Source organism: Silurus aristotelis (genome assembly GCF_946808225.1).
Source record: "Silurus aristotelis genome assembly, chromosome: 20".
Classification (NCBI taxonomy): domain Eukaryota; kingdom Metazoa; phylum Chordata; class Actinopteri; order Siluriformes; family Siluridae; genus Silurus; species Silurus aristotelis.
The window spans coordinates 22,671,043-22,698,542 of record NC_139593.1 but is presented as its reverse complement, the minus strand read 5'-3'; the positions used below and the strand labels follow the sequence as shown (position 1 = coordinate 22,698,542).

The following is a 27,500-nucleotide window of genomic DNA, read 5'->3' as shown; positions in this document are numbered from 1 at the left end:
GATCTTTCAGGGTGGTTTTTGTTGGTAAAGACCAATCAGCTGTAAAGAACTGATTACAGCAGGTTTACATGAAGCTCCGCCCACAAAACCATTATCAAGAGCTGGAGAAAATCAAATGGAGACTAACGGAGAACTAAGTGGAGAACACACAGCTCTGAGAAAGCAGTACCTGCAGGGTGCCATTATTTTCAGTCTGGATGAACAGTTTCTTGTGTGTGATGAAGTGCGAGTGTGTAAGTAGAAGTGAAACATCTGCAGTAACGTGACAGCAGGATGAAGCTGGATGGAGGAGCAGCATAAGAATTAGCATTGATTAGTTGTTTGGAGGCATCAGGAGCTCCTTCAGCTTTGCAACAGGAATGAAGCAGGAATGCAGAGGAAATAAAGTGGGAATGAAACACTAATGAATTGTAAATGAAGCGGGAATTAATCAGGAATGAAGCGGCAATAAAACGGGAATGGAGTGGGAATGGCACGGAAATGAAACAGGAATGGAGCAATGAAACAGGAGATCTCGGGAATGAAACAGGAGATCTCGGGAATGAAACGGGAGATCTCGGGAATAAAACAGGAGATCTCGGGAATGAAACGGGAGATCTCGGGAATGAAACGGGAGATCTCGGGAATGAAACGGGAGATCTCGGGAATGAAACGGGAGATCTCGGGAATGAAACGGGAGATCTCGGGAATGAAACGGGAGATCTCGGGAATGAAACGGGAGATCTCGGGAATGAAACGGGAGATCTCGGGAATGAAACGGGAGATCTCGGGAATGAAACGGGAGATCTCGGGAATGAAACGGGAGATCTCGGGAATGAAACGGGAGATCTCGGGAATGAAACGGGAGATCTCGGGAATGGTGTGGGAATAAAACAGGATAAAAAGTAGGAATGGAGCAGAAATGAAGCGAGAATCTGAAGTGTTTTTCGGGGAAGTGGAGGAGGAGAGACGTCTGCTGTGATCCAGGGGACAAGACTGTACTTTTGTTACAGAATACACAACTCTAAACCTAAAACACCTCACACATCCTCCCCCCATCCCCCCATCTCTCTCTCATCCCTCCATCTCTCTCTCTCATCCCCCCCATCTCTCTCTCTCTCTCTCTCTCTCTCTCTCTCATCCCCCCATTTCTCTCTCTCGCTCTCATCCCTCCATCTCTCTCTCTCTCATCCCCTCCATCTCTCTATCTCATCCCCCCCATCTCTCTCTCTCTCTCTCTCTCTCTCTCTCTCTCTCTCATCCCCCCATTTCTCTCTCTCGCTCTCATCCCTCCATTTCTCTCTCTCCCCCCCCTCCATCTCTCTCTCTCTCATCCCCTCCATCTCTCTATCTCTCATCCCCTCCATCTTTCTCTCTCTCTCTCGCTTTCTCTCGCTTTCTCTCTCTCTCTCTCTCTCACACACACACACACACACACACACACACACACACACACACACACACACACACACACACACACACACACACACACACACACTCCACAATGGAAAATAAATGGAGCTTAATTTAAGTTGAAGTCAGGTGTGATGTATTTATAGAAGCAGGCAGTGGTGGAGCTGGTGATAAGCTTATGGTGGAGCTTGTGGTGGAGCTCCTGGTGAAGCTCGTGGTGAAGCTTGTGGTGGAGCTCATGATGAAGCCCCTGGTGAAGCTCGTGGTGAAGCTTGTGGTGAAGCTCATGGTGGGACTCTTTCTGGCTGGTTGTAGAAGATCCTGTTGTTGTTTCAGCACCAGCATGGTCTCCCAGATCAGCACACACGCTCGTGGTTTTTATTTTTAGACTCTTATTGAGCGTCTTCGCTCTGCCTGAGCTCCTCTGTGCTCCGGCGCGTAAACGTCTGTCGGCTCAGAGTTTCATGCGACTGCCATCTCCTCATCAGCTCACTAATGGAAATGCAAATAAGCAGGAAAACTGCTGAACGTGCAAAGTCTTTCAGATCAATCACGCTAACAGCGCAGTGCTAATGAAGCTCTCTGGAGTTGCTGGATGAAGGACAATGGTATGAAGGGGTATGAAGATGAAGGAGATGGTGGTGATGAGTTGAGGGTGTTAATAATGGTGGTGGGGGTATGGAGGTGAAGGAGATGGTGGTGATGAGTTGAGGGTGTTGATAGTGATGGTGGGGTATGGAGGTGAAGGAGGTGGTGGTGATGAGTTGAGGGTGTTGATAGTGGTGGTGGGGGTATGGAGGTGAAGGAGATGGTGGTGATGAGTTGAGGGTGTTAATAATGGTGGTGGGGGTATGGAGGTGAAGGAGGTGGTGGTGATGAGTTGAGGGTGTTGATAGTGATGGTGGGGTATGGAGGTGAAGGAGGTGGTGGTGATGAGTTGAGGGTGTTAATAATGGTGGTGGGGGTATGGAGGTGAAGGAGGTGGTGGTGATGAGTTGAGGGTGTTGATAGTGATGGTGGGGTATGGAGGTGAAGGAGGTGGTGGTGATGAGTTGAGGGTGTTGATAGTGATGGTGGGGGTATGGAGGTGAAGGTGATGAGTTGAGGGTGTTGATAGTGATGGTGGGGGTATGGAGGTGAAGGAGGTGGTGGTGATGAGTTGAGGGTGTTGATAGTGGTGGTGGGGTATGGAGGTGAAGGAGGTGGTGGTGATTAGTTGAGGGTGTTGATAGTGGTGGTGGGGGTATGGAGGTGAAGGAGGTGGTGGTGATGAGTTGAGGGTGTTGGTAGTGATGGTGGGGGTATGGAGATGAAGGAGATGGTGGTGATAAGTTGAGGGTGTTGATAGTGATGGTGGGGTATGGAGGTGAAGGAGGTGGTGGTGATGAGTTGAGGGTGTTGGTAGTGGTGGTGGGGGTATGGAGGTGAAGGAGATGGTGGTGATGAGTTGAGAATGTTGATAGTGATGGTGGGGTATGGAGGTGAAGGAGGTGGTGGTGATGAGTTGAGGGTGTTGATAGTGATGGTGGGGTATGGAGGTGAAGGAGGTGGTGGTGATGAGTTGAGGGTGTTGATAGTGATGGTGGGGGTATGGAGGTGAAGGTGATGAGTTGAGGGTGTTGATAGTGATGGTGGGGGTATGGAGGTGAAGGAGGTGGTGGTGATGAGTTGAGGGTGTTGATAGTGGTGGTGGGGTATGGAGGTGAAGGAGGTGGTGGTGATTAGTTGAGGGTGTTGATAGTGGTGGTGGGGGTATGGAGGTGAAGGAGGTGGTGGTGATGAGTTGAGGGTGTTGGTAGTGATGGTGGGGGTATGGAGATGAAGGAGATGGTGGTGATAAGTTGAGGGTGTTGATAGTGATGGTGGGGTATGGAGGTGAAGGAGGTGGTGGTGATGAATTGAGGGTGTTGGTAGTGGTGGTGGGGGTATGGAGGTGAAGGAGATGGTGGTGATGAGTTGAGGGTGTTGGTAGTGATGGTGGGGGTATGGAGGTGAAGGAGATGGTGGTGATGAGTTGAGGGTGTTGATAGTGGTGGTGGGGGTATGGAGGTGAAGGAGATGGTGGTGATGAGTTGAGGGTGTTGATAGTGGTGGTGGGGGTATGGAGGTGAAGGAGGTGGTGGTGATGAGTTGAGGGTGTTGATAGTGGTGGTGGGGGTATGGAGGTGAAGGAGATGGTGGTGATGAGTTGAGGGTGTTGATAGTGGTGGTGGGGGTATGGAGGTGAAGGAGATGGTGGTGATGAGTTGAGGGTGTTGATAGTGATGGTGGGGTATGGAGGTGAAGGAGGTGGTGGTGATGAGTTGAGGGTGTTGATAGTGATGGTGGGGGTATGGAGGTGAAGGAGATGGTGGTGATGAGTTGAGGGTGTTGATAGTGGTGGTGGGGGTATGGAGGTGAAGGAGATGGTGGTGATGAGTTGAGGGTGTTGGTAGTGATGGTGGGGGTATGGAGATGAAGGAGATGGTGGTGATGAGTTGAGGGTGTTGATAGTGATGGTGGGGTATGGAGGTGAAGGAGGTGGTGGTGATGAGTTGAGGGTGTTGATAGTGATGGTGGGGGTATGGAGGTGAAGGAGATGGTGGTGATGAGTTGAGGGTGTTGGTAGTGGTGGTGGGGGTATGGAGATGAAGAAGATGGTGGTGATGAGTTGAGGGTGTTGGTAGTGATGGTGGGGGTATGGAGGTGAAGGAGGTGGTGGTGATGAGTTGAGGGTGTTGATAGTGATGGTGGGGGTATGGAGGTGAAGGAGGTGGTGGTGATTAGTTGAGGGTGTTGATAGTGGTGGTGGGGGTATGGAGATGAAGGAGATGGTGGTGATGAGTTGAGGGTGTTGGTAGTGATGGTGGGGGTATGGAGGTGAAGGAAATGGTGGTGATGAGTTGAGGGTGTTGATAGTGGTGGTGGGGGTATGGAGGTGAAGGAGGTGGTGGTGATGAGTTGAGGGTGTTGATAGTGGTGGTGGGGGTATGGAGGTGAAGGAGATGGTGGTGATGAGTTGAGGGTGTTGATAGTGGTGGTGGGGGTATGGAGGTGAAGGAGATGGTGGTGATGAGTTGAGGGTGTTGGTAGTGATGGTGGGGGTATGGAGATGAAGGAGATGGTGGTGATGAGTTGAGGGTGTTGATAGTGATGGTGGGGTATGGAGGTGAAGGAGGTGGTGGTGATGAGTTGAGGGTGTTGATAGTGATGGTGGGGGTATGGAGGTGAAGGAGATGGTGGTGATGAGTTGAGGGTGTTGATAGTGGTGGTGGGGGTATGGAGGTGAAGGAGATGGTGGTGATGAGTTGAGGGTGTTGGTAGTGATGGTGGGGGTATGGAGATGAAGGAGATGGTGGTGATGAGTTGAGGGTGTTGATAGTGATGGTGGGGTATGGAGGTGAAGGAGGTGGTGGTGATGAGTTGAGGGTGTTGATAGTGATGGTGGGGGTATGGAGGTGAAGAGATGGTGGTGATGAGTTGAGGGTGTTGGTAGTGGTGGTGGGGGTATGGAGATGAAGAAGATGGTGGTGATGAGTTGAGGGTGTTGGTAGTGATGGTGGGGGTATGGAGGTGAAGGAGGTGGTGGTGATGAGTTGAGGGTGTTGATAGTGATGGTGGGGGTATGGAGGTGAAGGAGGTGGTGGTGATTAGTTGAGGGTGTTGATAGTGGTGGTGGGGGTATGGAGATGAAGGAGATGGTGGTGATGAGTTGAGGGTGTTGGTAGTGATGGTGGGGGTATGGAGGTGAAGGAAATGGTGGTGATGAGTTGAGGGTGTTGATAGTGATGGTGGGGTATGGGGGTGAAGGAAATGGTGGTGATGAGTTGAGGGTGTTGATAGTGATGGTGGGGGTATGGAGGTGAAGGAGATGGTGGTGATGAGTTGAGGGTGTTGATAGTGATGGTGGGGTATGGAGGTGAAGGAGATGGTGGTGATGAGTTGAGGGTGTTGATAGTGATGGTGGGGTATGGAGGTGAAGGAGATGGTGGTGATGAGTTGAGGGTGTTGGTAGTGATGGTGGGGGTATGGAGGTGAAGGAGATGGTGGTGATGAGTTGAGGGTGTTGATAGTGGTGGTGGGGGTATGGAGGTGAAGGAGATGGTGGTGATGAGTTGAGGGTGTTGGTAGTGGTGGTGGGGGTATGGAGGTGAAGGAGGTGGTGGTGATGAGTTGAGGGTGTTGGTAGTGATGGTGGGGGTATGAAGGTGAAGGAGATGGTGGTGATGAGTTGAGGGTGTTGATAGTGATGGTGGGGGTATGGAGGTGAAGGAGGTGGTGGTGATGAGTTGAGGGTGTTGATAGTGGTGGTGGGGGTATGGAGATGAAGGAGATGGTGGTGATGAGTTGAGGGTGTTGGTAGTGATGGTGGGGGTATGGGGGTGAAGGAAATGGTGGTGATGAGTTGAGGGTGTTGGTAGTGATGGTGGGGGTATGGAGGTGAAGGAAATGGTGGTGATGAGTTGAGGGTGTTGGTAGTGTTGGTGGGGGTATGGGGGTGAAGGAGGTGGTGGTGATGAGTTGAGGGTGTTGGTAGTGATGGTGGGGGTATGGGGGTGAAGGAAATGGTGGTGATGAGTTGAGGGTGTTGGTAGTGGTGGTGGGGGTATGGAGGTGAAGGTGAAGAGTTGAGGGTGTTAATAATGGTGGTGGGGGTATGGAGGTGAAGGAGATGGTGGTGATGAGTTGAGGGTGTTAATAGTGATGGTGGGGTATGGAGGTGAAGGAGGTGGTGGTGATGAGTTGAGGGTGTTGATAGTGATGGTGGGGGTATGGAGGTGAAGGAGATGGTGGTGATGAGTTGAGGGTGTTGGTAGTGGTGGTGGGGGTATGGAGGTGAAGGAGGTGGTGGTGATGAGTTGAGGGTGTTGGTAGTGATGGTGGGGGTATGGAGGTGAAGGAGATGGTGGTGATGAGTTGAGGGTGTTGATAGTGATGGTGGGGGTATGGAGGTGAAGGAGGTGGTGGTGGTGAGTTGAGGGTGTTGATAGTGGTGGTGGGGGTATGGAGATGAAGGAGATGGTGGTGATGAGTTGAGGGTGTTGGTAGTGGTGGTGGGGGTATGGAGGTGAAGGAGGTGGTGGTGATGAGTTGAGGGTGTTGGTAGTGATGGTGGGGGTATGGAGGTGAAGGAGATGGTGGTGATGAGTTGAGGGTGTTGATAGTGGTGGTGGGGGTATGGAGGTGAAGGAGATGGTGGTGATGAGTTGAGGGTGTTGATAGTGGTGGTGGGGGTATGGAGGTGAAGGAGATGGTGGTGATGAGTTGAGGGTGTTGGTAGTGGTGGTGGGGTATGGAGGTGAAGGAGGTGGTGGTGATGAGTTGAGGGTGTTGGTAGTGATGGTGGGGGTATGGAGGTGAAGGAGATGGTGGTGATGAGTTGAGGGTGTTGATAGTGATGGGGGGGGGTATGGAGGTGAAGGAGATGGTGGTGATCAGTTGAGGGTGTTGGTAGTGATGGTGGGGGTATGGGGGTGAAGGAAATGGTGGTGATGAGTTGAGAGTGTTGGTAGTGATGGTGGGGGTATGGGGGTGAAGGAAATGGTGGTGATGAGTTGAGGGTGTTGGTAGTGGTGGTGGGGGTATGGGGGTGAAGGAGGTGGTGGTGATGAGTTGAGGGTGTTGGTAGTGGTGGTGGGGGTATGGAGGTGAAGGTGAAGAGTTGAGGGTGTTAATAATGGTGGTGGGGGTATGGAGGTGAAGGAGATGGTGGTGATGAGTTGAGGGTGTTGGTAGTGATGGTGGGGGTATGGAGGTGAAGGAGATGGTGGTGATGAGTTGAGGGTGTTGGTAGTGGTGGTGGGGGTATGGGGGTGAAGGAGATGGTGGTGATGAGTTGAGGGTGTTGATAGTGGTGGTGGGGGTATGGGGGTGAAGGAGATGGTGGTGATGAGTTGAGGGTGTTGATAGTGGTGGTGGCGGTATGGAGATGAAGGAGATGGTGGTGATGAGTTGAGGGTGTTGGTAGTGATGGTGGGGGTATGGAGGTGAAGGAGGTGGTGGTGATGAGTTGAGGGTGTTGATAGTGGTGGTGGCGGTATGGAGATGAAGGAGATGGTGGTGATGAGTTGAGGGTGTTGGTAGTGATGGTGGGGGTATGGGGGTGAAGGAAATGGTGGTGATGAGTTGAGGGTGTTGGTAGTGATGGTGGGGGTATGGAGGTGAAGGAGATGGTGGTGATGAGTTGAGGGTGTTGATAGTGATGGTGGGGGTATGGAGGTGAAGGAGGTGGTGGTGGTGAGTTGAGGGTGTTGATAGTGGTGGTGGGGGTATGGAGATGAAGGAGATGGTGGTGATGAGTTGAGGGTGTTGGTAGTGATGGTGGGGGTATGGGGGTGAAGGAAATGGTGGTGATAAGTTGAGGGTGTTGGTAGTGATGGTGGGGGTATGGGGGTAAAGGAAATGGTGGTGATGAGTTGAGGGTGTTGATAGTGATGGTGGGGGTATGGAGGTGAAGGAGATGGTGGTGATGAGTTGAGGGTGTTGATAGTGATGGTGGGGTATGGAGGTGAAGGAGATGGTGGTGATGAGTTGAGGGTGTTGATAGTGATGGTGGGGTATGGAGGTGAAGGAGATGGTGGTGATGAGTTGAGGGTGTTGGTAGTGATGGTGGGGGTATGGAGGTGAAGGAGATGGTGGTGATGAGTTGAGGGTGTTGATAGTGGTGGTGGGGGTATGGAGGTGAAGGAGATGGTGGTGATGAGTTGAGGGTGTTGGTAGTGGTGGTGGGGGTATGGAGGTGAAGGAGGTGGTGGTGATGAGTTGAGGGTGTTGGTAGTGATGGTGGGGGTATGGAGGTGAAGGAGATGGTGGTGATGAGTTGAGGGTGTTGATAGTGATGGGGGGGGTATGGAGGTGAAGGAGATGGTGGTGATCAGTTGAGGGTGTTGGTAGTGATGGTGGGGGTATGGGGGTGAAGGAAATGGTGGTGATGAGTTGAGGGTGTTGGTAGTGATGGTGGGGGTATGGGGGTGAAGGAAATGGTGGTGATGAGTTGAGGGTGTTGGTAGTGGTGGTGGGGGTATGGGGGTGAAAGAGGTGGTGGTGATGAGTTGAGGGTGTTGGTAGTGGTGGTGGGGGTATGGAGGTGAAGGTGAAGAGTTGAGGGTGTTAATAATGGTGGTGGGGGTATGGAGGTGAAGGAGATGGTGGTGATGAGTTGAGGGTGTTGGTAGTGATGGTGGGGGTATGGAGGTGAAGGAGATGGTGGTGATGAGTTGAGGGTGTTGGTAGTGGTGGTGGGGGTATGGGGGTGAAGGAGATGGTGGTGATGAGTTGAGGGTGTTGATAGTGGTGGTGGGGGTATGGGGGTGAAGGAGATGGTGGTGATGAGTTGAGGGTGTTGATAGTGGTGGTGGCGGTATGGAGATGAAGGAGATGGTGGTGATGAGTTGAGGGTGTTGGTAGTGATGGTGGGGGTATGGAGGTGAAGGAGGTGGTGGTGATGAGTTGAGGGTGTTGATAGTGGTGGTGGCGGTATGGAGATGAAGGAGATGGTGGTGATGAGTTGAGGGTGTTGGTAGTGATGGTGGGGGTATGGGGGTGAAGGAAATGGTGGTGATGAGTTGAGGGTGTTGGTAGTGATGGTGGGGGTATGGAGGTGAAGGAGATGGTGGTGATGAGTTGAGGGTGTTGGTAGTGATGGTGGGGGTATGGGGGTGAAGGAAATGGTGGTGATGAGTTGAGGGTGTTGGTAGTGGTGGTGGGGGTATGGAGGTGAAGGTGAAGAGTTGAGGGTGTTAATAATGGTGGTGGGGGTATGGAGGTGAAGGAGATGGTGGTGATGAGTTGAGGGTGTTGGTAGTGATGGTGGGGGTATGGAGGTGAAGGAGATGGTGGTGATGAGTTGAGGGTGTTGGTAGTGGTGGTGGGGGTATGGGGTGAAGGAGATGGTGGTGATGAGTTGAGGGTGTTGATAGTGGAGGTGGGGGTATGGGGGTGAAGGAGATGGTGGTGATGAGTTGAGGGTGTTGGTAGTGATGGTGGGGGTATGGAGGTGAAGGAGATGGTGGTGATGAGTTGAGGGTGTTGGTAGTGATGGTGGGGGTATGGAGATGAAGGAGGTGGTGGTGATGAGTTGAGGGTGTTGATAGTGGTGGTGGGGGTATGGAGGTGAAGGAGATGGTGGTGATGAGTTGAGGGTGTTGATAGTGATGGTGGGGGTATGGAGGTGGTGGTGATGAGTTGAGGGTGTTGATAGTGGTGGTGGGGGTATGGGGGTGAAGGAGGTGGTGGTGATGAGTTGAGGGTGTTGGTAGTGATGGTGGGGGTATGGAGGTGAAGGAGGTGGTGGTGATGAGTTGAGGGTGTTGATAGTGGTGGTGGGGGTATGGAGATAAAGGAGATGGTGGTGATGAGTTGAGGGTGTTGGTAGTGATGGTGGGGGTATGGAGGTGAAGGAGGTGGTGGTGGTAAGTTGAGGGTGTTGATAGTGGTGGTGGGGGTATGGAGATGAAGGAGATGGTGGTGATGAGTTGAGGGTGTTGGTAGTGATGGTGGGGGTATGGGGGTGAAGGAAATGGTGGTGATGAGTTGAGGGTGTTGGTAGTGATGGTGGGGGTATGGGGGTAAAGGAAATGGTGGTGATGAGTTGAGGGTGTTGATAGTGATGGTGGGGGTATGGAGGTGAAGGAGATGGTGGTGATGAGTTGAGGGTGTTGATAGTGATGGTGGGGTATGGAGGTGAAGGAGATGGTGGTGATGAGTTGAGGGTGTTGATAGTGATGGTGGGGTATGGAGGTGAAGGAGATGGTGGTGATGAGTTGAGGGTGTTGGTAGTGATGGTGGGGGTATGGAGGTGAAGGAGATGGTGGTGATGAGTTGAGGGTGTTGATAGTGGTGGTGGGGGTATGGAGGTGAAGGAGATGGTGGTGATGAGTTGAGGGTGTTGGTAGTGGTGGTGGGGGTATGGAGGTGAAGGAGGTGGTGGTGATGAGTTGAGTGTGTTGGTAGTGATGGTGGGGGTATGGAGGTGAAGGAGGTGGTGGTGATGAGTTGAGGGTGTTGATAGTGGTGGTGGGGGTATGGAGATGAAGGAGATGGTGGTGATGAGTTGAGGGTGTTGGTAGTGATGGTGGGGGTATGGGGGTGAAGGAGATGGTGGTGATCAGTTGAGGGTGTTGGTAGTGATGGTGGGGGTATGGGGGTGAAGGAAATGGTGGTGATGAGTTGAGGGTGTTGGTAGTGGTGGTGGGGGTATGGGGGTGAAGGAGGTGGTGGTGATGAGTTGAGGGTGTTGGTAGTGATGGTGGGGGTATGGAGGTGAAGGAGATGGTGGTGATGAGTTGAGGGTGTTGGTAGTGATGGTGGGGGTATGGGGGTGAAGGAAATGGTGGTGATGAGTTGAGGGTGTTGGTAGTGGTGGTGGGGGTATGGAGGTGAAGGTGAAGAGTTGAGGGTGTTAATAATGGTGGTGGGGGTATGGAGGTGAAGGAGATGGTGGTGATGAGTTGAGGGTGTTGGTAGTGATGGTGGGGGTATGGAGGTGAAGGAGATGGTGGTGATGAGTTGAGGGTGTTGGTAGTGGTGGTGGGGGTATGGGGGTGAAGGAGATGGTGGTGATGAGTTGAGGGTGTTGATAGTGGTGGTGGGGGTATGGGGGTGAAGGAGATGGTGGTGATGAGTTGAGGGTGTTGATAGTGGTGGTGGGGGTATGGAGGTGAAGGAGATGGTGGTGATGAGTTGAGGGTGTTGGTAGTGATGGTGGGGGTATGGAGGTGAAGGAGGTGGTGGTGATGAGTTGAGGGTGTTGATAGTGGTGGTGGGGGTATGGAGGTGAAGGAGTTGGTGGTGATGAGTTGAGGGTGTTGATAGTGATGGTGGGGGTATGGAGGTGAAGGAGGTGGTGGTGATGAGTTGAGGGTGTTGATAGTGGTGGTGGGGGTATGGGGTGAAGGAGGTGGTGGTGATGAGTTGAGGGTGTTGGTAGTGATGGTGGGGGTATGGAGGTGAAGGAGATGGTGGTGATGAGTTGAGGGTGTTGGTAGTGATGGTGGGGGTATGGGGGTGAAGGAAATGGTGGTGATGAGTTGAGGGTGTTGGTAGTGGTGGTGGGGGTATGGAGGTGAAGGTGATGAGTTGAGGGTGTTGGTAGTGGTGGTGGGGGTATGGAGGTGAAGGTGAAGAGTTGAGGGTGTTAATAATGGTGGTGGGGGTATGGAGGTGAAGGAGATGGTGGTGATGAGTTGAGGGTGTTGGTAGTGGTGGTGGGGGTATGGAGGTGAAGGTGAAGAGTTGAGGGTGTTAATAATGGTGTTGGGGGTATGGAATGAAGGAGATGGTGGTGATGAGTTGAGGGTGTTGATGGTGGTGGTGGGGGTATGGAGGTGAAGGAGATGGTGGTGATGAGTTGAGGGTGTTGATGGTGGTGGTGGGGGTATGGAGGTGAAGGAGTAAGTGTAAGTGTATACACACACACACACACACACACACACACACACACACAGCTCTCACCACACACACACACACACACACACACACACACACACACACACACACACACACACACACACACACACAGAGCTCTCTCACACACACACACACACACACACAGCTCCCACCATACACACACACAGCTCCCGCACACACACACACAGCTCCCGCACACACACACACAGCTCTCGCACACACACACACAGCTCTCGCACACACACACACAGCTCTCGCACACACACACACAGCTCTCGCACACACACACACAGCTCTCGCACACACACACACAGCTCTCGCACACACACACACACACAGCTCTCTATACACACACACACACAACTCTCTCCATACACACACAAGCACACACAATCTTCCTCTGTGAATTTTCCAGTTTAAAGTAAAGTGTGTGTGAGCTGTGTGTGTGTGTGTGTGTGTGTGTGTGAGCTGTGTGTGTGTGTGTGTGTGTGTGTGTGTGTGTGAGCTGTGTGTGTGTGTGTGTGTGTGTGAGCTGTGTGTGTGTGTGTGTGTGTGTGTGTGTGTGTGTGTGAGCTGTGTGTGTGTGTGTGTGTGTGTGTGTGTGTGTGTGTGAAAAGACCCTCAAGGTTAATAAATAGTGACAGGAAATTATCTTTAGCAGTAGGGACTCAGGTGGTCTCAACACGCCTGATTGGACATGCCACAACCCCCTCCCCATACACACAAGAGAGGGAAAACAAACGCCACAAACACACACACACACACGCACGCAGGAGAGCGAACAAAACAGCACCAACACATATACACACACACACACTCAATATTTACACACATTATGTATGTAAATATGTTTATACCCGTCTGTGTAATACATTAATAAACAATTTAATAACCTGTGTGTGTGTGTGTGTGTGTGTGTGTGTGTGTGTGTTTGTGTGTGTGTTTTTATTCCACCTTAAAGAGTAGCGAGTCCTCCATGCGTTCAGCGTACACTGAGGTGAGGCGGTACTGGTTCTCCACTGTAATGTCAATCTGGTACCCGGTAAGAACATAGCAGGCAGTGCGGAACTCCTGGATCTTCTTCTGGAACACCTCCTTCAGCCGCTGGTTCTTCAGCTTAGCGCTCTCCATCTGTTTACGCAAATCTGCCAAAGCACAGAAAATACACACTTCGATTCATGACAATCTTAACATCTACCAGAAATCCATCACCACGAGCCCTCTCCGTCGCCACGCCCCTCTCCGTCGCCACGCCCCTCTCCGTCGCCACGCCCCTCTCCGTCGCCACGCGCCCTCTCCGTCGCCGCGCCCCTCTCCGTCGCCACGCGCCCTCTCCGTCGCCGCGCCCCTCTCCGTCGCCGCGCCCTCTCCGTCGCCACGCCCCTCTCCGTCGCCACGCCCCTCTCCGTCGCCACGCCCCTCTCCGTCGCCACGCCCCTCTCCGTCGCCACGCGCCCTCTCCGTCGCCACGCGCCCTCTCCGTCGCCACGCCCCTCTCCGTCGCCACGCGCCCTCTCCGTCGCCACGCGCCCTCTCCGTCGCCACGCGCCCTCTCCGTCCCCACGCCCCTCTCCGTCGCCACGCCCCTCTCCGTCGCCACGCGCCCTCTCCGTCGCCACGCGCCCTCTCCGTCGCCACGCGCCCTCTCCGTCGCCACGCGCCCTCTCCGTCGCCACGCGCCCTTTATCGCCACGCGCCCTTTTCATCGCCACGCGCCCTCTCCATCGCCACGCCCCTCTCCATCGCCACGCGCCCTTCATCGCCACGCGCCCTTTATCGCCACGCGCCCTTTATCGCCACGCGCCCTCTCCATCGCCACGCGCCCTCTCCATCGCCACGCGCCCTCTCCATCGCCACGCGCCCTCTCCATCGCCACGCGCCCTTTATCGCCACGCGCCCTCTCCATCGCCACGCGCCCTCTCCATCGCCACGCGCCCTCTCCATCGCCACGCGCCCTCTCCATCGCCACGCGCCCTCTCCATCGCCACGCGCCCTCTCCATCGCCACGCGCCCTTTATCGCCACGCGCCCTTTATCGCCACGCGCCCTTTCCATCGCCACGCGCCCTCTCCATCGCCAAGCGCCCTCTCCATCGCCACGCGCCCTCTCCATCGCCACGCGCCCTCACGCACAACACACGCACACCACATATTGTGCAAGAGAGAGGAACATAAACATTTAGCCAAAGTCAGGAGATCAACACCATCAAAACACTAACAACCTCAACACTAACAACCTCAACACCGACATGCTGAACACCGACATGCTGAACACCGACATGCTGAACACCGACATGCTGAACACCGACATGCTGAACACCGACATGCTGAACACCGACATGCTGAACACCGACATGCTGAACACGCAAACTGAAACTACCTGTACAAACACCTCAGAATGAAACACTAAACAACCATGAAACTGAGTGCATTATAAAAAAAGAACTCATTAAAAGGTTCTTTGGTGTGAAGCAGAAGCTCCTCATTCATCATGATCCATGTTACTGTGATTGTGTACCTAAAATCTCCTGAGAAGGAGGGATGATGAGCATGGTGTCGTCAGACGCCATGGATCCTCCTGCTTCCATCTTACGCAGACGCTCTCGCAGACGCTCACACTCCACCTTCAGCTGCTCCACCTCCTCCACACGCTCCTGTTTTGCCACACTGGTGGGATTCAGACGCAAGTGCACCACCTTTGTCTTTACCGGATCATAATCTCCCTGTGGGGCAAAAAAAAAAAACACACCAATCCAGTTCACTAAAGACTACTGACCCATACTGACCCTTACTAAACCAGTACTGACCCCTACTTTAACCTGTACTGACCCATACTGACCCTTACTAAACCTGTACTGACCCCTACTTAACCTGTACTGACCCATACTGACCCTTACTAAACCTGTACTGACCCCTACTAAACCTGTACTGACCCATACTGACCCTTACTAAACCAGTACTGACCCCTACTTAACCTGTACTGACCCATACTGACCCTTACTAAACCTGTACTGACCCCTACTTAACCTGTACTGACCCTTACTAAACCAGTACTGACCCCTACTAAACCTGTACTGACCCATACTGACCCTTACTAAACCTGTACTGACCCCTACTAAACCTGTACTGACCCCTACTAAACCTGTACTGACCCCTACTAAACCTGTACTGACCCATACTGACCCTTACTAAACCTGTACTGACCCCTACTAAACCTGTACTGACCCCTACTAAACCTGTACTGACCCCTACTAAACCTGTACTGACCCATACTGACCCTTACTAAACCTGTACTGACCCCTACTAAACCTGTACTGACCCCTACTAAACCTGTACTGACCCATACTGACCCTTACTAAACCTGTACTGACCCCTACTAAACCTGTACTGACCCCTACTAAACCTGTACTGACCCATACTGACCCTTACTAAACCTGTACTGACCCCTACTAAACCTGTACTGACCCCTACTAAACCTGTACTGACCCATACTGACCCTTACTAAACCTGTACTGACCCTTACTAAACCTGTACTGACCCCTACTTAACCTGTACTGACCCATACTGACCCTTACTAAACCAGTACTGACCCCTACTAAACCTGTACTGACCCATACTGACCCTTACTAAACCTGTACTGACCCCTACTAAACCTGTACTGACCCCTACTAAACCTGTACTGACCCATACTGACCCTTACTAAACCAGTACTGACCCCTACTAAACCTGTACTGACCCATACTGACCCTTACTAAACCTGTACTGACCCCTACTAAACCTGTACTGACCCCTACTAAACCTGTACTGACCCATACTGACCCATACTAAACCTGTACTGACCCTTACTAAACCTGTACTGACCCCTACTAAACATGTACTGACCCCTACTAAACCAGTACTGACCCCTACTAAACCTGTACTGACCCATACTGACCCTTACTAAACCTGTACTGACCCATACTGACCCTTACTAAACCTGTACTGACCCCTACTAAACCTGTACTGACCCATACTAAACCTGTACTGACCCATACTGACCCTTACTAAACCTGTACTGACCCCTACTAAACCTGTACTGACCCATACTGACCTTTACTAAACCTGTACTGACCCCTACTAAACCTGTACTGACCCATACTGACCCTTACTAAACCTGTACTGACCCCTACTAAACCTGTACTGACCCCAACTAAACGTGTACTGACCCATACTGACCCTTACTAAACCTGTACTGACCCCTACTAAACATTTACTGACCCATACTGACCCTTACTAAACCTGTACTGACCCCTACTAAACCTGTACTGACCCATACTGACCCTTACTAAACCTGTACTGACCCCTACTAAACCTGTACTGACCCATACTGACCCTTACTAAACCTGTACTGACCCATACTGACCCTTACTAAACCTGTACTGTCCCTTAGTAAACCTGTGCTAACCCTTACTAAACCTGTACTGACCACTACTAAACCTGTACTGACCCATACTGACCCTTACTAAACCTGTACTGACCCATACTGACCTTTACTAAACCTGTACTGACCTTTACTAAACCTGTACTGACCCATACTGACCTTTACTAAACCTGTACTGACCCCTACTAAACCTGTATTGACCCATACTGACCCTTACTAAACCTGTACTGACCCCTACTAAACCTGTATTGACCCATACTGACCCTTACTAAACCTGTGCTAACCCCTACTGAACCTGTACTGACCCATACTGACCCTGTACTGACCCATACTGACCCTGTACTGACCCTTACTAAACCTGTACTGACCCATACTGACCCTTACTAAACCTGTACTGACCCCTACTAAACCTGTACTGACCCCTACTAAACCTGTACTGACCCATACTGACCCATACTAAACCTGTACTGACCCATACTAAACCTGTACTGACCCCTACTAAACCTGTACTGACCCATACTGACCCATACTAAAAATGTACTGACCCTTACTAAACCTATACTGACCCTTACTAAACCTGTACTGACCCCTACTAAACCTGTACTGACCCATACTGACCCTTACTAAACCTGTACTGACCCATACTGACCCTTACTAAACCTGTGCTAACCCCTACTGAACCTGTACTGACCCATACTGACCCTGTACTGACCCATACTGACCCTGTACTGACCCTTACTAAACCTGTACTGACCCATACTGACCCTTACTAAACCTGTACTGACCCCTACTAAACCTGTACTGACCCATACTAAACCTGTACTGACCCTTACTAAACCTGTACTGACCCTTACTAAACCTGTACTGACCCATACTGACCCTTACTAAAACTGTACTGACCCCTACTAAACCTGTATTGACCCATACTGACCCATACTAAACCTGTACTGACCCCTACTAAACCTGTAATGACCCTTACTAAACCTGTACTGACCCATACTGACCTTCACTAAACCTGTACTGACCCTCACTAAACCTGTACTGACCCTTACTAAACCTGTACTGACCCTGTACTGACCCATACTGACCCTTACTAAACCTGTACTGACCCTTACTAAACCTGTACTGACCCCTACTAAACCTGTACTGACCCATACTGACCCATACTAAACCTGTACTGACCACTACTAAAACTGTACTGACCCATACTGACCCTCACTAAACCTGTACTGACCCATACTAAACCTGTACTGACCCATACTGACCCTTACTAAACCTGTACTGACCCATACTGACCCTTACTGACCCTTACTAAACCTGTACTGACCCTCACTAAACCTGTACTGACCCATACTAAACCTGTACTGACCCTTACTAAAACTGTACTGACCCATACTGACCCTTACTAAACCTGTACTGACCCTCACTAAACCTGTACTGACCCATACTAAACCTGTACTGACCCATACTGACCCTTACTAAACCTGTACTGACACATACTGACCCTTACTAAACCTGTGCTAACCCATACTGACCCTGTACTGACCCTTACTAAACCTTTACTGACCCCTACTAAACCTGTACTGACCCCTACTGACTCTTACTAAACCTGTACTGACCCTTACTGACCCTTACTAAACCTGTACTGACCCATACTGACCCTCACTAAACCTGTACTGACCCCTACTAAACCTGTACTGACCCATACTGACCCTCACTAAACCTGTACTGACCCCTACTAAACCGGTACTGACCCATACTGACCCTTACTAAACCTGTACTGACCCCTACTAAACCTGTACTGACCCTTACTAAACCTGTACTGACCCTTACTAAACCTGTACTGACCCTTACTAAACCTGTATTGACCCATACTGACCCATACTAAACCTGTGCTAACCCCTACTAAACCTGTACTGACCCATACTGACCCTGTACTGACCCTTACTAAACCTGTACTGACCCATACTGACCCTTACTAAACCTGTACTGACCCATACTGACCCTTACTAAACCTGTACTGACCCCTACTAAACCTGTGCTAACCCCTACTAAACCTGTACTGACCCATACTGACCCTTACTAAACCTGTACTGACCCTTACTAAACCTGTACTGTCCCTTACTAAACCTGTGCTAACCCCTACTAAACCTTTACTGACCCTTACTAAACCTGTACTGACCCATACTGACCCTTACTAAACCTGTACTGTCCCTTGCTAAACCTGTGCTAACCCCTACTAAACCTGTACTGACCCATACTGACCCTTACTAAACCTGTACTGACCCATACTGACCCTTACTAAACCTGTACTGTCCCTTACTAAACCTGTACTGACCCTTACTAAACCTGTGCTAACCCCTACTAAACCTGTACTGACCCATACTGACCCTTACTAAACCTGTACTGTCCCTTACTAAACCTGTACTGACCCTTACTAAACCTGTACTGACCCATACTGACCCTTACTAAACCTGTACTGACCCCTACTAAACCTGTACTGACCACTACTAAACCTGTACTGACCACTACTGACCCTTACTAAACCTGTACTGACCCATACTGACCCTTACTAAACCTGTACTGACCCCTACTAAACCTGTACTGACCCATACTAAACCTGTACTGACCCCTACTAAACCTGTACTGACCCATACTGACCCATACTAAACCTGTACTGACCCTTACTAAACCTATACTGACCCTTACTAAACCTGTACTGACCCATACTAAACCTGTACTGACCCATACTGACCCTTACTAAACCTGTACTGACCCATACTGACCCTTACTAAACCTGTGCTAACCCCTACTGAACCTGTACTGACCCATACTGACCCTGTACTGACCCATACTGACCCTGTACTGACCCTTACTAAACCTGTACTGACCCATACTGACCCTTACTAAACCTGTACTGACCCCTACTAAACCTGTACTGACCCATACTAAACCTGTACTGACCCTAACTAAACCTGTACTGACCCTTACTAAACCTGTACTGACCCATACTAAACCTGTACTGACCCATACTGACCCTTACTAAAACTGTACTGACCCCTACTAAACCTGTATTGACCCATACTGACCCATACTAAACCTGTACTGACCCCTACTAAACCTGTAATGACCCTTACTAAACCTGTACTGACCCATACTGACCTTCACTAAACCTGTACTGACCCTCACTAAACCTGTACTGACCCTTACTAAACCTGTACTGACCCTGTACTGACCCATACTGACCCTTACTAAACCTGTACTGACCCTTACTAAACCTGTACTGACCCCTACTAAACCTGTACTGACCCATACTGACCCATACTAAACCTGTACTGACCACTACTAAAACTGTACTGACCCATACTGACCCTCACTAAACCTGTACTGACCCATACTAAACCTGTACTGACCCATACTGACCCTTACTAAACCTGTACTGACCCATACTGACCCTTACTGACCCTTACTAAACCTGTACTGACCCTCACTAAACCTGTACTGACCCATACTAAACCTGTACTGACCCTTACTAAAACTGTACTGACCCATACTGACCCTTACTAAACCTGTACTGACCCTCACTAAACCTGTACTGACCCATACTAAACCTGTACTGACCCATACTGACACATACTGACCCTTACTAAACCTGTGCTAACCCATACTGACCCTGTACTGACCCCTACTAAACCTTTACTGACCCCTACTAAACCTGTACTGACCCCTACTGACTCTTACTAAACCTGTACTGACCCTTACTGACCCTTACTAAACCTGTACTAACCCCTACTAAACCTGTACTGACCCCTACTAAACCTGTACTGACCCATACTAAACCTGTACTGACCCATACTGACCCTTACTAAACCTGTACTGACCCCTACTAAACCTGTACTGACCCATACTGACCCTTACTAAACCTGTACTGACCCCTACTAAACCTGTACTGACCCTTACTAAACCTGTACTGACCCTTACTAAACCTGTACTGACCCTTACTAAACCTGTATTGACCCATACTGACCCATACTAAACCTGTGCTAACCCCTACTAAACCTGTACTGACCCATACTGACCCTGTACTGACCCTTACTAAACCTGTACTGACCCATACTGACCCTTACTAAACCTGTACTGACCCATACTGACCCTTACTAAACCTGTACTGACCCCTACTAAACCTGTGCTAACCCCTACTAAACCTGTACTGACCCATACTGACCCTTACTAAACCTGTACTGACTCTTACTAAACCTGTACTGTCCCTTACTAAACCTGTGCTAACCCCTACTAAACCTGTGCTAACCCCTACTAAACCTTTACTGACCCTTACTAAACCTGTACTGACCCATACTGACCCTTACTAAACCTGTACTGTCCCTTGCTAAACCTGTGCTAACCCCTACTAAACCTGTACTGACCCATACTGACCCTTACTAAACCTGTACTGACCCATACTGACCCTTACTAAACCTGTACTGTCCCTTACTAAACCTGTGCTAACCCCTACTAAACCTGTGCTGACCCATACTGACCCTTACTAAACCTGTACTGTCCCTTACTAAACCTGTACTGACCCTTACTAAACCTGTACTGACCCATACTGACCCCTACTAAACCTGTACTGACCCCTACTAAACCTGTACTGACCACTACTAAACCTGTACTGACCCATACTGACCCTTACTAAACCTGTACTGACCCATACTGACCTTTACGAAACCTGTACTGACCCATACTAAACCTGTACTGACCCATACTAAACCTGTACTGACCCATACTGACCCTTACTAAACCTGTACTGACCCTCACTAAACCTGTACTGACCCATACTGACCCTTACTAAACCTGTACTGACCCTCACTAAACCTGTACTGACCCATACTGACCCTTACTAAACCTGTACTGTCCCTTAGTAAACCTGTGCTAACCCCTACTAAACCTGTACTGACCCATACTGACCCTTACTAAACCTGTACTGACCCCTACTAAACCTGTACTGACCCTTACTAAACCTGTACTGACCCATACTGACCCTTACTAAACCTGTACTGACCACTACTAAACCTGTACTGACCACTACTAAACCTGTACTGACCACTACTAAACCTGTACTGACCCATACTGACCCTTACTAAACCTGTACTGACCCCTACTAAACCTGTACTGACCCCTACTAAACCTGTACTGACCCATACTGACCCTTACTAAACCTGTACTGACCACTACTAAACCTGTACTGACCACTACTAAACCTGTACTGACCCAAACTGACCCTTAATAAACCTGTACTGACCCATACTGACCTTTACTAAACCTGTACTGACCTTTACTAAACCTGTACTGACTCATACTGACCCTTACTAAACCTGTACTGACCCCTACTAAACCTGAATTGACCCATACTGACCCTTACTAAACCTGTACTGACCCCTACTAAACCTGTACTGACCCATACTGACCCTGTACTGACCCTTACTAAACCTGTACTGACCCATACTGACCCTGTACTGACCCTTACTAAACCTGTACTGACCCATACTGACCCTGTACTGACCCTTACTAAACCTGTACTGACCCTTACTAAACCTGTACTGACCCATACTGACCCTTACTAAACCTGTACTGACCCCTACTAAACTTGTACTGACCCCTACTAAACTTGTACTGACCCATACTGACCCTGTACTGACCCTTACTAAACCTGTACTGACCCTTACTGACCCTTACTAAACCTGTACTGACCCTTACTAAACCTGTACTGACCCATACTGACCCTTACTAAACCTGTACTGTCCCCTACTAAACCTGTACTGACCCATACTGACCCTTACTAAACCTGTACTGACCCTTACTAAACCTGTACTGACCCATACTGACCCTTACTAAACATGTACTGACCCTTAATAAACCTGTACTGACCCTTACTAAACCTGTACTGACCCTGTACTGACCCTTACTAAACCTGTACTGACCCTTACTAAACCTGTACTGACCCTTACTAAACCTGTGCTAACCCCTACTAAACCTGTACTGACCCATACTGACCCTTACTAAACCTGTACTGACCACTACTAAACCTGTACTGACCACTACTAAACCTGTACTGACCCATACTGACCCTTACTAAACCTGTACTGACCCATACTGACCCTTAATAAACCTGTACTGTCCCTTACTAAACCTGTACTGTCCCTTACTAAACCTGTACTGACCCTTACTAAACCTGTACTGACCCTTACTAAACCTGTGCTAACCCCTACTAAACCTGTACTGACCCATACTGACCCTTACTAAACCTGTACTGACCCCTACTAAACCTGTACTGACCCATACTGACCCTTACTAAACCTGTACTGACCCATACTGACCCTTACTAAACCTGTACTGACCCCTACTAAACCTGTACTGACCCATACTAAACCTGTACTGGCCCTTACTAAACCTGTACTGACCCTTACTAAACCTATACTGACCCTTACTAAAACTGTACTGACCCTTACTAAACCTGCACTGACCCATACTGACCCTTACTAAACCTGTACTGACCCCTACTAAACCTGTACTGACCCATACTAAACCTGTACTGGCCCTTACTAAACCTGTACTGACCCTTACTAAACCTGTACTGACCCTTACTAAACCTGTACTGACCCTTACTAAACCTATACTGACCCTTACTAAAACTGTACTGACCCTTACTAAACCTATACTGACCCTTACTAAAACTGTACTGACCCTTACTAAACCTGCACTGACCCATACTGACCCTTACTAAACCTGTACTGACCCTTACTAAACCTGTACTGACCCTTACTAAACCTGTACTGACCCTTACTAAACCTGTACTGACCTGTAGTAACCCTTACTAAACCTGTACTGACCCTGTGATAACCCATACTGACCTGTACTAACAAATACTGAACTGTACTGACCCTGTGATAACCCGTACTGAGCTGAACAAACCCATACTGACCTGTACTAACCCATACTGACCCTTACTAAACCTGTACTGACCTTTACTAAACCTGTACTGACCCATACTGACCCTTACTAAACCTGTACTGTCCCCTACTAAACCTGTACTGACCCATACTGACCCTTACTAAACATGTACTGACCCTTAATAAACCTGTACTGACCCTTACTAAACCTGTACTGACCCTTACTAAAGCTGTACTGACCCTTACTAAACCTGTACTGACCCTTACTAAACCTGTGCTAACCCCTACTAAACCTGTACTGACCCATACTGACCCTTACTAAACCTGTACTAACCACTACTAAACCTGTACTGACCCATACTGACCCTTACTAAACCTGTACTGACCCATACTGACCCTTACTAAACCTGTACTGTCCCTTACTAAACCTGTACTGTCCCTTACTAAACCTGTACTGACCCTTACTAAACCTGTACTGACCCCTACTAAACCTGTACTGACCCTTACTAAACCTGTACTGACCCCTACTAAACCTGTACTGACCCTTACTAAACCTGTACTGACCCATACTGACCCTTACTAAACCTGTACTGTCCCTTACTAAACCTGTACTGACCCTTACTAAACCTGTACTGTCCCTTACTAAACCTGTACTGACCCTTACTAAACCTGTACTGACCCCTACTAAACCTGTACTGACCCTTACTAAACCTGTACTGACCCATACTGACCCTTAATAAACCTGTACTGTCCCTTACTAAACCTGTACTGACCCTTACTAAACCTGTACTGACCCATACTAAACCTGTACTGGCCCTTACTAAACCTGTACTGACCCTTACTAAACCTATACTGACCCTTACTAAACCTGTACTGACCCTTACTAAACCTATACTGACCCTTACTAAACCTGTACTGACCCTTACTAAACCTGTACTAACCACTACTAAACCTGTACTGACCCATACTGACCCTTACTAAACCTGTACTGACCCATACTGACCCTTAATAAACCTGTACTGTCCCTTACTAAACCTGTACTGTCCCTTACTAAACCTGTACTGACCCTTACTAAACCTGTACTGACCCCTACTAAACCTGTACTGACCCTTACTAAACCTGTACTGACCCATACTGACCCTTACTAAACCTGTACTGACCCTTACTAAACCTGTGCTAACCCCTACTAAACCTGTACTGACCCATACTGACCCTTACTAAACCTGTACTGACCCTTACTAAACCTGTGCTAACCCCTACTAAATCTGTACTGACCCATACTGACCCTTACTAAACCTGTACTGACCCCTACTAAACCTGTACTGACCCATACTGACCCTTACTAAACCTGTACTGACCCATACTGACCCTTACTAAACCTGTACTGACCCCTACTAAACCTGTACTGACCCATACTAAACCTGTACTGGCCCTTACTAAACCTGTACTGACCCTTACTAAACCTATACTGACCCTTACTAAAACTGTACTGACCCTTACTAAACCTGCACTGACCCATACTGACCCTTACTAAACCTGTACTGACCCCTACTAAACCTGTACTGACCCATACTAAACCTGTACTGGCCCTTACTAAACCTGTACTGACCCATACTAAACCTGTACTGGCCCTTACTAAACCTGTACTGACCCTTACTAAACCTATACTGACCCTTACTAAACCTGTACTGACCCTTACTAAACCTATACTGACCCTTACTAAACCTGTACTGACCCTTACTAAACCTGTACTAACCACTACTAAACCTGTACTGACCCATACTGACCCTTACTAAACCTGTACTGACCCATACTAAACCTGTACTAACCACTACTAAACCTGTACTGACCCATACTGACCCTTAATAAACCTGTACTGTCCCTTACTAAACCTGTACTGTCCCTTACTAAACCTGTACTGACCCTTACTAAACCTGTACTGACCCTTACTAAACCTGTACTGACCCTTACTAAACCTGTACTGACCCATACTGACCCTTACTAAACCTGTACTGACCCTTACTAAACCTGTGCTAACCCCTACTAAACCTGTACTGACCCATACTGACCCTTACTAAACCTGTACTGACCCTTACTAAACCTGTGCTAACCCCTACTAAATCTGTACTGACCCATACTGACCCTTACTAAACCTGTACTGACCCCTACTAAACCTGTACTGACCCATACTGACCCTTACTAAACCTGTACTGACCCATACTGACCCTTACTAAACCTGTACTGACCCCTACTAAACCTGTACTGACCCATACTAAACCTGTACTGGCCCTTACTAAACCTGTACTGACCCTTACTAAACCTATACTGACCCTTACTAAAACTGTACTGACCCTTACTAAACCTGCACTGACCCATACTGACCCTTACTAAACCTGTACTGACCCCTACTAAACCTGTACTGACCCATACTAAACCTGTACTGGCCCTTACTAAACCTGTACTGACCCATACTAAACCTGTACTGGCCCTTACTAAACCTGTACTGACCCTTACTAAACCTATACTGACCCTTACTAAACCTGTACTGACCCTTACTAAACCTATACTGACCCTTACTAAACCTGTACTGACCCTTACTAAACCTATACTGACCCTTACTAAAACTGTACTGACCCTTACTAAACCTGCACTGACCCATACTGACCCTTACTAAACCTGTACTGACCCTTACTAAACCTGTACTGACCTGTAGTAACCCTTACTAAACCTGTACTGACCTGTAGTAACCCTTACTAAACCTGTACTGACCCTGTGATAACCCATACTGACCTGTACTAACAAATACTGAACTGTACTGACCCTGTGATAACCCGTACTGAGCTGAACAAACCCATACTGACCTGTACTAACCCATACTGACCCATACTGAACTGTACTGACCCTGTACTAACCCACACTAAGGTGTAAAAACCTGTACTAACCCGTACTAAATTGTATTGACCCTGTACTAACCTGCACTGACCCTGTACTAACATACTGAACTGTACTCACCCATACTGCACTGTACTGTCAAAGTCAGTATAAGGTTGGGATGGAGGTACCTGCAGGTTGTGCCGTTCTAATCTCATCTCCAGAACATTGTTTTGCTCTTCCAGCTTCTGCCGTTCAGACTCCAGCTCCTCGATCTTCTGCCTGCAGAAACAGAGTAAATCATTACACAATAAAGTGGTGATAATCTGGGAGCAGGGACAACACCGGTGATAGAAGGCAGGTGATATGTGTCAGTGCAGGTGATGGGTGATGTGACACCACTGCAGGTGATATTGCAGGTGAGAAATGACAGGTGATATGTGACACTGCAGGTGAGAGATGACAGGTGATATGTGACACTGCAGGTGAGAAATGACAGGTGATATGTGACACTGCAGGTGAGAGATGACAGGTGATATGTGACACTGCAGGTGAGAGATGACAGGTGATAGATGACAGGTGATATGTGACACTGCAGGTGATATTGCAGGTGAGAAATGACAGGTGATATGTGACACTGCAGGTGAGAGATGACAGGTGATATGTGACACTGCAGGTGAGAGATGACAGGTGATATGTGACACTGCAGGTGATATTGCAGGTGAGAGATGACAGGTGATATGCGACACTGCAGGTGATATTGCAGGTGAGAGATGACAGGTGATATGTGACACTGCAGGTGATATTGCAGGTGATAGATGACAGGTGATATGTGACACTGCAGGTGATATTGCAGGTGAGAAATGACAGGTGATATGTGACACTGCAGGTGAGAGATGACAGGTGATATGTGACACTGCAGGTGATATTGCAGGTGATAGATGACAGGTGATATGTGACACTGCAGGTGATATTGCAGGTGAGAGATGACAGGTGATATGTGACACTGCAGGTGAGAGATGACAGGTAATATGTGACACTGCAGGTGAGAGATGACAGGTGATATGTGACACTGCAGGTGAGAGATGACAGGTGATATGTGACACTGCAGGTGAGAGATGACAGGTGATATGTGACACTGCAGGTGATATTGCAGGTGAGAGATGACAGGTGATATGTGACACTGCAGGTGATATTGCAGGTGAGACATAATGAGTGTTCCCATCCTGCTGTCTCTGAATAATACAGATAAATATCAGGAGTGTTTGCGTTGCTGAAATCGGATTAAAAGTGAACACTGATCAAGAACAAGAGCTGAATATAGCGTGGGGTTTCTCCGAGGGAGAAGTCGTTTCTGTTCCTGATGTCAGAATTCCAGAGGAGTCTCAGTAAACATGGTGGAGCAGTAAGGAGATGATGCGTACACCACCTTTCTCTTCTCTGCTCAGTTCATCCCTGTTCCTGTCCATCTCATTTTCTCATCTAT

The 27,500-nt window shown here is 49.2% G+C and overlaps 1 protein-coding gene across 1 annotated transcript in view; it reads right to left on the bottom strand.

Annotated features, from left to right (window-relative positions):
• The window catches only part of mad1l1 (mitotic arrest deficient 1 like 1), a 47,538-nt gene that overhangs the window by 973 nt on the left and 19,065 nt on the right, over nucleotides 1-27,500 (bottom strand). The window contains exons 15-17 of the mRNA XM_083521877.1: nucleotides 26,206-26,296; nucleotides 14,295-14,499; nucleotides 12,733-12,923 (exon numbers count right to left, since the gene is read on the bottom strand). Of these exons, the coding sequence (XP_083378003.1) occupies nucleotides 12,733-12,923; nucleotides 14,295-14,499; nucleotides 26,206-26,296 (487 nt within the window). The remainder of the gene's footprint in view (nucleotides 1-12,732; nucleotides 12,924-14,294; nucleotides 14,500-26,205; nucleotides 26,297-27,500) is intronic.